This window comes from Danio aesculapii, chromosome 16 (genome assembly GCF_903798145.1).
Source record: "Danio aesculapii chromosome 16, fDanAes4.1, whole genome shotgun sequence".
In the NCBI taxonomy this organism is placed as follows: domain Eukaryota; kingdom Metazoa; phylum Chordata; class Actinopteri; order Cypriniformes; family Danionidae; genus Danio; species Danio aesculapii.
The window spans coordinates 24,728,549-24,741,310 of NC_079450.1; the positions used below are offsets into that span (position 1 = coordinate 24,728,549).

Here is a 12,762-nt window from a genome sequence, read left to right on the forward strand (position 1 = left end):
ATAACTACCAAAAGTGAATTCATATTCGGTTTTTTTAACCCTTCGTACTAAAACCCAAGCAAAAATTATTAGATTCAGTGATTCTAATTTTTTGTTGTGTGTGTTTTTGTGGTGCCTTGCCATGTTCTCTTAAAATACAAAATAATTTAACTATTGCCCCATCATAGGGATTCAATTAGATTTTTATTTACATGTTTGCATTGTTCATTTTAATATTCTCTAGAATCATCTAGCACTTCTGTTATTCGTTTTGATATGTTAGGTAAGGTGGCCGAGAGAGCTTAACGTTATACAATTTAAGAAAAATCGTGCAATTACAAAAAACACCAGAGAATTAGGAAAAGATCTTAATCCATTTGACAGCACATTGCAAATCCTCATAACGCATACACATTTAAAAAAACATGCTGCATTTTCTCACAGTGCAAACAAATTAATAAAACGCGCTGCATTTTCTCACGTTTTTTTTAAGGCATTTTCTGCCTTTAAATTTGTCTTGGTTTTTAAACCTCTAAATGGCCTGGCACATTCTTATCTGTCAGATATGTTGATTGAGCATCAGCCCGGTCGGTCTCTTCGGTCATCTAACCAGAGATTGTTATGTATCCGAAAAGTTGAGGCCGAAATGCAGAGGTGACCGTGCCTTTGCAGTAGCTGGCCCTAGGTTGTGGAATGCTCTGTCCCTCTGTATTAGATCTGTTTTTAAATCTAGGTTGAAAATTGTCCATTATAGCTATAATTGTATATTTTTCTTTGTTGTAATGTGTAATGTGCAGCACATTGGTCACCTCTGGTTGTGTTTAATAGTGCTATATAAATAAAATTGACATTTACAATGCAAACAATTTACAAAAATGCTCTGCATTTTCTCACAACACTTTTAAATAGCAGGGACCACAAGAGAAATGTTTCAAGAAGACCCTAAAATGTAACTGACCAGATTTATCTGTTTAGGTTATGGTTATTTAGGCTAATAATATACAAAAGACAAGGGAACCAGGATGTTAAAATAAATAAAGATCTTTCAAAGATCGGAACAGCGGCGCCTGTTACGTTTTTATGTACTCTTGAAACATTTCTATTGTGTTCCGTTGCTTTTGCAAGTGTGAGAAAATGCAGCATGTTTTCGTAAATTGTTTGTGTTGTGAGAAAATGCAGCGCATTTTATTAATTTGTTTGCGTTGTGTGAAAGTGCAGCGTGTGTATGCGTTATGAGGATTTGCAGAACATTTGCTGTCAAACTGATAAAGATATATTCTTAATTTGCATGTGTTTTTTGTAATTGCACCTGTTTTCTTAAAATTGCAACATGTTAAGCTCTCTCGGCCACCATAGTATGGTCTATTATTAATATTTTAAACATGCCTTTATGGTTTTTGTGAAAATGTCAGTTTAATTTGAGTTATTTTATGTATTAAATAAATCTTGATTTAAATATGTACCAGATGTGATTTCTCAGATGTGAGATTTCATGAATTAAGAACTTTCAACTGTTTTCAATTATGTAAATTTGTAAGACAGATCATTTGAAGAAAAAAAAAATAGATTGCATATGGTTTATGTAACTGTGTTAATATACCTTTTTGACAAAACAGTCACAGATCACATTATATAACTGCTTTCTTTTCTGACACTGCCTGTAGGTCTGTATTTGCAAATTTAACGAGAACACGCCTAATGTGCACATTATAAAAGGGGTACATTAACAATAACTAATTACTCATGCAAGCATTTTATATGTTTAGTGTAAAATCTAACAAAGCCTCAGGAAAAAGAAACTTTGCTCCGTCCACCTGTAGCACCTCCTCTAAAACCCGAGGAGCGCATTCACAAACTGGGGCTCGGGAGGTTGGATTTGGCTCGGTCCAGATTAAGTGATCTTCTTTGGGAGGAGTCATCGCTGCTTTTTGCTTTACTTACGGAGGACGAACCGGAGACCATTCGTGCAGCTCATTGTGCAGCGGAACATCACGGAATAAACTCTCGGAAACACCGAGCCGCCGATTCTGCTCTCCACACCTCGCGTGCTGCTAGTAGGAAAAGGTTTTAATCGCGCGATAATTTAACCAAATTAACCAGTGTAAAATGAGATAGAGCTGCCTGGTAACACGGAAAGAGATCAGAAAGATACCCAGAGGAACAGTGAGCACACTAGCCCTAAATCACAGAAAGTTTAGCTGCATTCTAGTCGATTCGAAACAAAAGGAAAAAAGAAAGAAAGAGAAAATGTCCAAACCTAATTACACTGGTGTTTACAACATGATTTCTCAGGATAATTTTGAAGAATATCTGGCGGCTTTGGGTAAGAAGAAATGTTTTTTATATATTTTTTCTCTCTTAGTTTAATTAGTAGCGGATTCATGTCGAGCCACAGTGACTCTGATTGAAACCTGATGCTTGTGTTGACTGTGATTTGCTTTTTTCCTCCTGTCCTCACCTCACTGTGAACCCGATGATGGTGATGATGATGTCTTCTTTAATCTGGGTTTAATGAAATTCAGTCTATCATCTTGCCCTGGGGAAGAAAGACTAAACGAGATCATAGCATCTTTTTATATTCAACATGTCTGAATTTTGAACAGAAAAAAATCTGTCATCGTTTACTCATTTGTTCCAAACCTTTTTGAGTTTCATTCTTCTGTTGAGCACAAAAGAAGAAATTCTGAAAAATGTTGGGGGAAAAAAGCAGCCTCAGTGGGTAGGAACAAAAAAACAAAAACAAATAAATACTAGTCAATAGAAATCGATGGTTGTTTTTCCCCAACATTCTTCAGAATACCTTCCTTTGAAAGAAATTCATAAAAGTTAAGAACCACTTGAGTTTGAATAAATTAATTTAAGCGTTAAAAGTGTATATAAGTGTTTTATATAAGTGTTTATTAAAGTTAATCTTAATAATTTTTATATAAATATTTATAAGTATTATGAAAATATTGTTAAAACAAAAGTTTGAATCCAAACCAAAACATTTTTATTTACCATTAATTACGACAATAAATATAATTGGAGGTTATGTAAATGATTTAATTGTCTTTCTTTCTTGAATAAATGCTTATGAAATAAACATTTTTGTGTGAACTATCCCTTTAAGTGAATAGCAAGTTATTTTTGACTGATACTCTTTTCCTTCAGTGTTAACCAATAGTTAACCATTGCAACCTTATCACTGAATCAGTTAGTTGGAATTGAGGTCATTATGATTTATTATAAAAAAAAAGATGATTCAGACTGACTCTAAGGAAGAAATATAATGTAGAAAGATAGCATTTCTATATCATAATAATTCATTATAATTAGGGCTGCACAACATATTGCTTCAGCATCAATATCGCAATGTGAACATTCACAAGAATCACATTCGCAAGAATCACATTCGAGAGTATACGCAATGTTGAGTTTGGATTATAATTTGTCATTTCACAAGTGCTTTTTGAAGCCTGTGACTGTATGAGGGTTTTAAAAGCATTCAGCCCTAAGAAATTGTACTATTTTTAACTTTGACAAATTAATAACGATACATTTTATTGAATTGTTTATAAAATGAAGACCATGCAGTATTATTTTACATTGGATTATTTAATTACTGTATACCTGAATACAGTTTGTCTCCTCAGAAAAATAAAAAACGCAGTTTATATAATTTGTTTCTTTTTCTTTATTGAATTTATGCTTGTAGGTTGTTTCTTATATTTTATGCATATGCACTCTTCTTCAAAATCATGCCAATCAATCTAAAACGATAAATGATTTCCAACTAGTTATTCAATACATCTAGTGAAATTGTATTCACGTCGCAATATATATCACAAAATAAAAAAATATAGGAATGTTAGATTTTCCATTATCGTGCAGACCTAATTATAATATAGAATAATTAAAACAGATTCCATTTTTACAGGGTGGGGTCTTAAAAAGTCTTAAAATGTCTTAAATTTCTAAAACTAAATCTCAGGCCTTAAAAAGTCTTAAATTCACTGAAATGTTGTCTTGTAAGTCTTTAATAATTATAAATGGGTCTTAATTTTCCTTAGTCCATGTAAAGTTACCCAACACGCATCCAATCACTAACAATCCATCTCTATAGAACTCAACACAACTCTATTTTGAACTCTATTTACAATATGATTTAATTATCGTCCTTACAATAATATCTGTTTAAAAGTTTTCTGTGTATTTATAGTCCAAATATGGTGAGGGCACTTACCTGGACAGACTGTTGTGCATACATTTAGTCTATCATAGCTTTTAAAGATTTTTTAAAAATATGCTGTATGTTTTATTGTAAAATGTGTATGCATGCTTTGCTTGTTTTATTTAAAACTTCTGGCTAAGAAATAACAAATTATAACACACATACACTACGGACAATTTTAGCTTACCCAATTCACCTATAGCACATGTTTTTGGACTTGTGAAGGAAACCGGAGCACGCGGACCCTGTATTATTATATAGAATAATAAAAAAAAAATACTTTAGTTATTCTGAACTAAAAAATAGTCTATCTGACAGTACATTTTATTTGAAATTGGTAAGAAATGTTATCAGACCTTTGCAGAATAAAACATTGACGTTGCATATCCCCTAACCATCAAGTCCTGCAGGTGGCGCTTTTCAAAAGTGAGCTTTAAAAGTGGAGTAACTGTTTTGCATTCTTTAAACATGGGGTTAACATTCTGAACACATCGTTTTGAAGAGTTTAAAAGTAGTCTCTTAATTTTAAATATTTGGAGACTCTGTACACAAAAAATGGTGCTATAAAATTAATGTAAGTGTTAAAAGTGTATATAGGTGTTTGATGTAAGTATTAATCAAAGTTAATTTTAATAATTTTTATATAAGCATCTAGAAGTAGGGCTGAGCGATTTGACCTAATATCAAAATCTCGATTAATTAAACATTTTAACTCGATTAGGATTAATGAACGATTATTTTATTTATTTATTTAATTTTTAGTTCACTGACAGGCGTTGTACAGTAAATAGGCTCACATATTACAAGTGAGAGATTTTTGTATGAAGGGTGCATTATGTGATGTTAAAGTAATTGAAGGAAACACACTATCTACTACTTCTTTTTAGTATTTATCGAACATCAATGTTGAAATTAACACATTGCCTAAAACGAGCAGTCACTTTTTTCTTATAAAAAAGTGAAAATAAATAACTTGCACTTTTTTTTAGAAACAAAATGTATTATTTTTAATGTTTTCAAAAGTAATAAATAAGCAGTATCTCTTCTAAATAAAAAACTCTTGTATATTCTGTAAATAATATTTTAAACAGTGAATTTCTTGAATATTCTGTAAACAAATATTTTCATGTAAATAATAATTTTATTGTAAAAATATGCTGCTTCAAGGCATCTCTGCCGCAACTCACAATTATCGTCAATGTAGTGCGATGTGTAGTTACATTTTTTAAGAAGTACATGGGTATGCGACCCCGCGAAGGCTGCGCCGGACCATACCCATGAACCATGGACCAATGCAGAAGTATAAATCAGCCTTAACAGAGCGGAGTCATGTGACTCCACATGTGGTAGAGAAAGTAATTGAAAAAATTTACCGGGAAAAATTATATCGATTATAAGCTCTAAATGTCGATTTAGATTATTTTTTCTATTAATCGCCCAGCCTTATCTATAAGTATTATGAAAATACTGTTGAAACAAAAGTTTCAATCCAAATCAAACCAAACCCTTTTCATTTAATTACTGCAATAAATATAATTGGAGGTTATGTAAATGATTTAATTTTAACTTTCCTTCTTTCTTTCTTTTTTCTTTCTTTCTTAATCTCTCTTTGTCTCCTCTTCAGATGTTAATTATGCATTGAGGAAGGTAGTCTGCATTCTGAAACCCAGCAAACACATTGAACATGATGTGAACACCGGCAGGATGAAGATCAAGACTGTAACCACTTTTAAGAACTTCGACATGGACTTCACTTTAGGGCAGGAGTTCACTGAGGACCTGGGGCCAGTCGATGGGCGAAAGTGCCAAGTGTGTTGGGCTCTTTTTTATACACTATCTATTTTGTATTGTAATGTATTGGTGAGCAACTCAGGCCCCTTTAAAAGTAACAAAAGCCAGACAAAGAAAAGCGCTGTGGGAAAGGGTCGTATGTGTGGTGCTAATGGATAATGATCTCCATATGTTTCAGACTACGGTGGACTGGGACGGTGATAAATTGATCTGCGTGCAGCGAGGAGAGAAAGAGGGAAGAGGCTGGACACATTGGTTAGAAGGAAACATCCTCCATTTGGTAAATATTATTCAGGAAAACTGCTTTTACATACAGTAGGCCTATGTTTCTAGAGAACTTTGTAAAGTTGAATGTAAAACAAGACAAAAAAAATCTATAAGGGTTTTTTTAGTAAAAGAAAAATATGGGAGTGGAGTCCAAAACTGAGCTACATTCAATCAAATATACTTCCTTTAATGTTTTAATGATAGCTTTTCAACTTAAGTTTCGCCACTAGAGGGCGCCTATTTACAACAAATCATTTAAAAAAAAGTAGTTTGGTGACAGCGTGACTAATGGAAGTTGTCGTCTTCATTACATCCTATGAGACAGAAATCATGGGTTAGTTAAAGTATTAAAAACGTATTATTACCATGGTTGGATGAAAGGATGAAAGCCATTTAAGTGAAATGAGACCACTGAAGCAGTTGCTGGTGATGAGAGGCGAGTATGATGTGGCATGAAAGCAGTCGAGCTTTAATATTCTAGTCAACCACTTCCGAATGTGATCATGCTCCACTTTTTTATCATAATAAATGCATTTTAAGGTTCTAATAAAAAGCACAACATATCTCTATCATGATTTACATGAAGTATACTTGTAAAATGCTGATTAAAGCTAGATAAAATACCGTTTGCAAAATTAAGTTTTTTTTTATTATCCATAAAGTATCATATAATATAAAATAACTTGATTATCTTGATTTATGTCCTCTACCGAATCAATTTGGTTCTCAAAATGCAACCATTCACATGTAGTTATAGTTGAATGACTATAAATAATGACTATCCTTGCTTTAATACAGATTAGATAAACTGAGAATATTTGTTTTAGAATTGAGATACATTATTTAAAATTTGACATTCTTAGCTTTCAGCAGACTCATGTTTCAGGTTTGTTGAAGTTACAGTTCATTTTCAGTTTTAAATCAGACTTCAATGAGAGAAAGTGACAGCAGACATGCATATTTAAAAAAAAACATTATTTTACAAAAAAAAACACACTTTGATTTTATTATAGATGTACACGAGTAATAAAAACACTTTAGAGTTTTTAAATATGTATACCAAAAGTAGAGTACTCTGAGTTTTGTTTGCACTTTTTTTGCATTTAACAAAAATGGCTCGTATCGCTGGCTACAGAGTAGACCACAGAGGGTTAAAGTATATTTCAAGAGTTCACACTTAGCTGATGATTTACAACAAGTTTGTTTGGCATGCTGTCTTGGGAGAGAGCCCTGAGTTCAAGGAATCCTTGAGCCCAGAGCTCCCTCCCGTTCGCAGGGCAAGAGGGGAGATTAAGCTCAGGTAGATGTCAAAAACTCCCCGGCTGATGTGGCTAAGGTGAACTCCTTTTGAGAAGGAAAAATACTGATGCTGGGAGCTAGACAATAGTGTCAGTTTGCTTTAGTCTGTTTACATATGATGCATGTCTTTGGACAGTGGGAGGAAACAGGGGAACCCGGGGAGAACATGCAAACTCCACACAGAAACGTCAACTGGCCCGGCAAGGACCAGAGCAGGTGGTGTTCTTGCTGTGGGGCAACAGTGCTAACCACTGGGCCACCGTACCACCCAATCTGGGTGAAAAGGGAGAGGGGAGGGGAGGAAGGAGGGTTTCTTCCAGATGAAGATAGTTGTGGAATGAAGACTGTGGTTATTTATAGTGACTTAGGAATCATATAATTGGAGGATAATGATTAGCTAATGCGGGACCGGCTGTGGTCAATCAGAAGCACATGATCCTCTCGAAATTAGTTTATAAATAAACTTCACTTGGTGTTTCTTTGTTTTCTATAAAACCAAACAAGAAATCTATTGTGTATGTTATCATTATTATGGTGACACAGGACACAGTTTGTGACGCAAGTTAATACTGCTTATTTCTGTGGATCTGAACATTCTTAAAAACATAATTGCATAAATATATAAGGGTACTTCAATGAAAAATCTTACGTGTTGTGCCTTTATTAGGCTTACCTAATGTAAATATTTTTTCCATGTTAATTAATGTCTTTTACTTTTGTCTTTTCATTCATATTGTTTTCCACTGTGGTCATTATAAAAGTTGTGAGAAAAGTGACACTTATAAACAAAGCTTATGAGTGTAATTTCAGTGCTATTTACCAGTTTGAGGCTAGTATTTAGTTTTTTTTAAGACATTTTATGTAGCAAGGACACTTTACATTAATCAAAATATACAATACATGTTCAAACTATTTCAAATAAATATTGTTCTTTTTTAAAGAATATTGATTTTTTTTTTATGTAAAATAACATTTATCATCTTTTTCCAACGTTTATAACCAGAGATGCTTATTAACCTGCAAATCAGCAGAAGTAGAATGATTACTGAGGGATCATGTGGTATTTCACAATCTGAATGTTTGTATTGTATTTCTATTGAATAAACGCAGTCTTGATGAATCAGAATCAGAAAGAGCTTTATTGCCAGGTATGTTCACACATACGAGGAATTTGTTTGCGCGACAGAGCTTCTACAGTGCAACAGGATTACAGAGACAGGACAAAAAACAGATAATAAATATATTTTAAAATAGAAGTAAGTAGTGAATGCAAATATATTACTATGTACAATGTTATATGTGCAGCTGTTATGTGCAAATTGGCATGTAAAGTGTGTTGTTAAATAAGTGTATATGTGTATAAAAGTGTATAGCAAGTAGTGATGTTGGTTCCACAATTATTATCATAAAGTGTTCATGGGATGGATTGCCTGAGGGAATAAACTGTTTCTGTGTCGGGCTGTTCTGGTGCGCAGTGCTCTGTAGCGTCGACCAGAAGGTAAAAGTTCAAAGAGGCAGTGTGCTGGGTGTGAGGGGTCCAGAGTGATTTTGGCAGCCCTTTTGCTCGCTCTGGATAAGTACAGATCTTGGGAAGTAGGAAGGGTTGTACTAGTGATTCGCTCAGCAGTCCGAACTATTCGACGTAGTCTTTGGAGATTGTATTTAGTAGTTGAGCTGAACCAGACAGTTATTGATGTGCAGATGACTGATTCAATGATGGATGAGCGTAAAATGCAAAACCCCACTTTTTAATCATTTCAAAATGCACTTCTTTTTCATTGTTTATTTCAGCAGTTTTTTTTTCTTCTAAACAGACAGTACATTCATTTTAGGAATAGTATAGTTCTCATGGTCTAACATGGGATTCAAAGCTGTATTCACAAGCACAATGGTGAGAAAATCTTCTCTGAATGTCTTATTTATTGCATTAATCCAGATTGACGCTGTAACCACTAGGCCGCTCCTCTGAATCTCTCACAATCTTCATTTCATTATACTCTCTGTCTCTCTGCAGGAGCTGAGGGCTCAGGGTGTCACTGCCAAACAAGTCTTTAAGAAGACTGAGTGAGGATGAAGAGAGAGAAACAGAGGGGCCGTTGCTGGGGGGTTTTGAGCTGAGTGTATTCTTTGAGCTCATGGCTCAAAAAAGGCTGGATCGCCATCGTTTTTTTTTTTTTTTTGTCCCTGATTCACAACAAATTGTATTTAAATAAAGACCACAAATGAAGAAATTGGCCACCGCTCCATGATGTTTCAGTTTTCCACTTGGAGTTGTGATCAAACCAAAATGTGAGCACGACAGCAGCACTCTGTGTGAACATTCATCAATGGTACTATTATAAAATGTGTATCTGAAAAATGGCACCTGAAAATTGTGTTCTGCAGTTGTTTACAGTAAGTTGAAGAAGTCATTAAAACAGACAGTGGTTGTTCATTGTATTTAATGTCCAGTAACCTGCTACTGGATTTGGCAAAATTATTATGAAGTAATCAAGTTGTGATTAATTAGCAGTTGTCAAACATTGTCTAAAAATGTCATAATTTGTAAGGTCTGAAATTAATGTCATGTCATTTTATTTGTCCACTCTAAAATACAACCATTTATATTCATCCTGTTGTCTGAATGCTTCTCTTACTTATTCTCTTTGTATATCTGACTTGAGGAATACCAATAGCAACAAAATAACACATATACAGCTGCACTCAAAAACTACTTATTTAAAATGAGCTAAAACAATTCAACTCTTGAGTTTTTTTGATGGACACCTTAATTTTATGTCAAGTCCACTTAAATTTGTAAAAACTAGTAAGTTAACTTAGTTCCTTCATGATGTACATGTTCCTCATGTTTTTTGTATGTTTAACAGTTTGAGTTTTATTTTTATTTTGAAAACATCATTTTTATGTTGTAAGGATGCATTGCATTGATTAAAAGTGACCGTAAAGACATTTGTTAATGAAAATTAAACGAGCACACATCCACACCATATGAGATGCATAAAAAGGACATACAATTATGTGAATAGGATAACACTTCTCTGTAAGTGAGTGTGTGTGGTTATCATCTTTACATAAGACAGTTGTTACATTTTTGTTTTAAATAAATGCAGCTTTTTTATTTATTGAATAATTATGAAAATAAAATGGATTTCAACATCGATAATAAAAAGAAATGTTTCTTGAGCAACAAATGAGTAGAAGGATTTCTGAATTATCATGTGACTGAAAACAACTGCCATCACATTGATTTGCTATCACATGAATAAATTACATTTTTAAATGTAGCTGCAAGCAGCAATGATGGAACCAAGCATTTAATCCTTCTAGTAGACTGTTTTTAAGTCACCAAACACAATAATAATAATTATTTTTATTTGTTTATCTTGTCTTTTTTCTTTTTTGGTATATTTTAAGTTTTAGAAAAAACTTGGTAGTTGTCGCAATCACCAGCGTTTTAGGCTTTGCAGATCGCTGGAAAACATGCATTATCACTGGGATTACAATTTTGTGACCATATGAACTACAACTCCCTTCAGGCACCAAACACACTCACATCTGTTCTGGTTTACCTTTGACTACACACACACAGCCGGGAGCTGCTCAACAACTGATCACTCAGACTATATAAACTGCTCAGTTTGACGCTCACATTGCTGAGTCTTGTTTGGTTTATACCCTGTAACAATTGTAAGCATTTCCAGTGTCTAGTCTATTTGTGTTTGACCCTTGGCTTGTTTTATTGTTTATTTTGCCTGCTGCCTTTCTTTGTCTATCTGCTTACCTGACAACTCTTCCGGATTTCTCTCTATGGATCTGTTTGTTTTGACCTGCCTGCCTACTGTTCTTAAACTGCACGTGTATCCTCAACTCCATAGTCCAGCTCGTTTATGTTACAGTAGTATTGTAAAATGTCATTTAAAATAACTTTAATAATGAATTTACAAATGTTTCTTTTTCAGCGTCATTACTCCAGGCTTCAGTGTCACATGGTACTTCAGAAATCTTCTTATCATTCTTTCTCTATTATTAACAATTTGTACTGGTTCTCAGTCAATGGTTCTTATTTTCTTAACGAGGTCCTTTAACCATGCTTAACATGACCCCGCATGTGAACTTCTGCTAGGCCTGCATGACCTCAGACTCAAAGTGTGTGCCAATTTTTGAGCTAACCCTAAGCTAAGATAATCATGAAAAAAAATCTCAGAAGAACAATAGGGCCCTTTGTCCATATGGCTTAGGCCCTAATAAACAGAGGTATTCCAATAGGGTCCTTGCACATGTCAAGTCCTAAATATATTCAAACAGTTTTTACATTGTAACAAAATTTCACAAGATTCCTGTTTTTTTTTATATAATTTTTTTTATTATTTTTATTTTAAACAAATAATTGGAACCTATTTTCCCAGTGCTGGGTTAAAGCATTAAAGGGCATTCACTGTGTAAAACATGCTGGATAAGTTGGTGGTTCATTCCGGTGTGGCAATACCCCTGATGAATAAAGGGACTAAGCCGAAGGAAAATAAATGAATGAAAAAACTGGAACCTATCAAAACAAAGGGTTTTAAAAATATATAAAATCATAGATACACAGTATATGCGAAAAACTCTTGAAGGCTTAAAGGGATAATTCACTCAAAATGTTAAATTCTGTCGTCATTTACTCACCCATGGCCATGACATGTTCCAATAAACTTTTTGAGTAGGCTTTTTATTTTCTTCTCTTGAACACAAATGAAGATGAAATTATCTGACAAAAGCCCAAACTTTTCCAGTTTCCCCCTCATTTAAAGGCTAACAGGTGCAAATATTGTCTTAATTGATACTCAACACTATCAAATCTGTTAAAATCTCAAAAAAGTACTCGGGGGTTTCTTGAACCTTTAAAGAAAGTTGTAAACCGGTAACCATAGAACTGTCCTTTCAAGCAGAACTGTGCAAATGCAATGCATTATCCCCACTTACCACCGAGGGGCGGCAATGGACGAGTAACAGTAAACTACTGGGGCGTAATAATAAGTAAAGCGCGGTTTTACCGGTAGAGGACAAGGCAAGCTGACAAGACTGATGTCTGTTGACTGGAATCTGGCACATGTTTTACTTCCTTGTCGACTTAGTCTGACAGAGCCGCGAATATCAAGTTGAGCAGAGAAAAACTTGCTTCTACTATGGCGTCAACTTCCGGTAAGATTTGTTAGCACACAATCATCACGAGG

General features: G+C 34.1%; 1 protein-coding gene across 1 annotated transcript; it reads left to right on the forward strand.

Annotated features, from left to right (window-relative positions):
- The first annotated feature begins 1,843 nt into the window (after nucleotides 1-1,843).
- On the forward strand, nucleotides 1,844-10,159 carry rbp5 (retinol binding protein 1a, cellular). Its single transcript, XM_056476185.1, has 4 exons — nucleotides 1,844-2,302; nucleotides 5,817-6,001; nucleotides 6,162-6,263; nucleotides 9,564-10,159. The coding sequence occupies exons 1-4, from the start codon at nucleotides 2,227-2,229 to the stop codon at nucleotides 9,615-9,617; spliced, it is 417 nt and encodes a 138-aa protein (XP_056332160.1). The 5' UTR covers nucleotides 1,844-2,226; the 3' UTR covers nucleotides 9,618-10,159.
- Nucleotides 10,160-12,762: the final 2,603 nt, after the last annotated feature.

Excerpts from the sequence above, each read along its gene's own strand:
- rbp5 (XM_056476185.1), top strand. The coding sequence starts at position 2,227 with ATGTCCAAACCTAATTACACTGGTGTTTACAACATGATTTCTCAGGAT. Across the intron at positions 6,002-6,161 it reads TCGATGGGCGAAAGTGCCAA|ACTACGGTGGACTGGGACGG; the intron begins GTGTGTTGGGCT and ends CATATGTTTCAG. Across the intron at positions 6,264-9,563 it reads AAGGAAACATCCTCCATTTG|GAGCTGAGGGCTCAGGGTGT; the intron begins GTAAATATTATT and ends GTCTCTCTGCAG.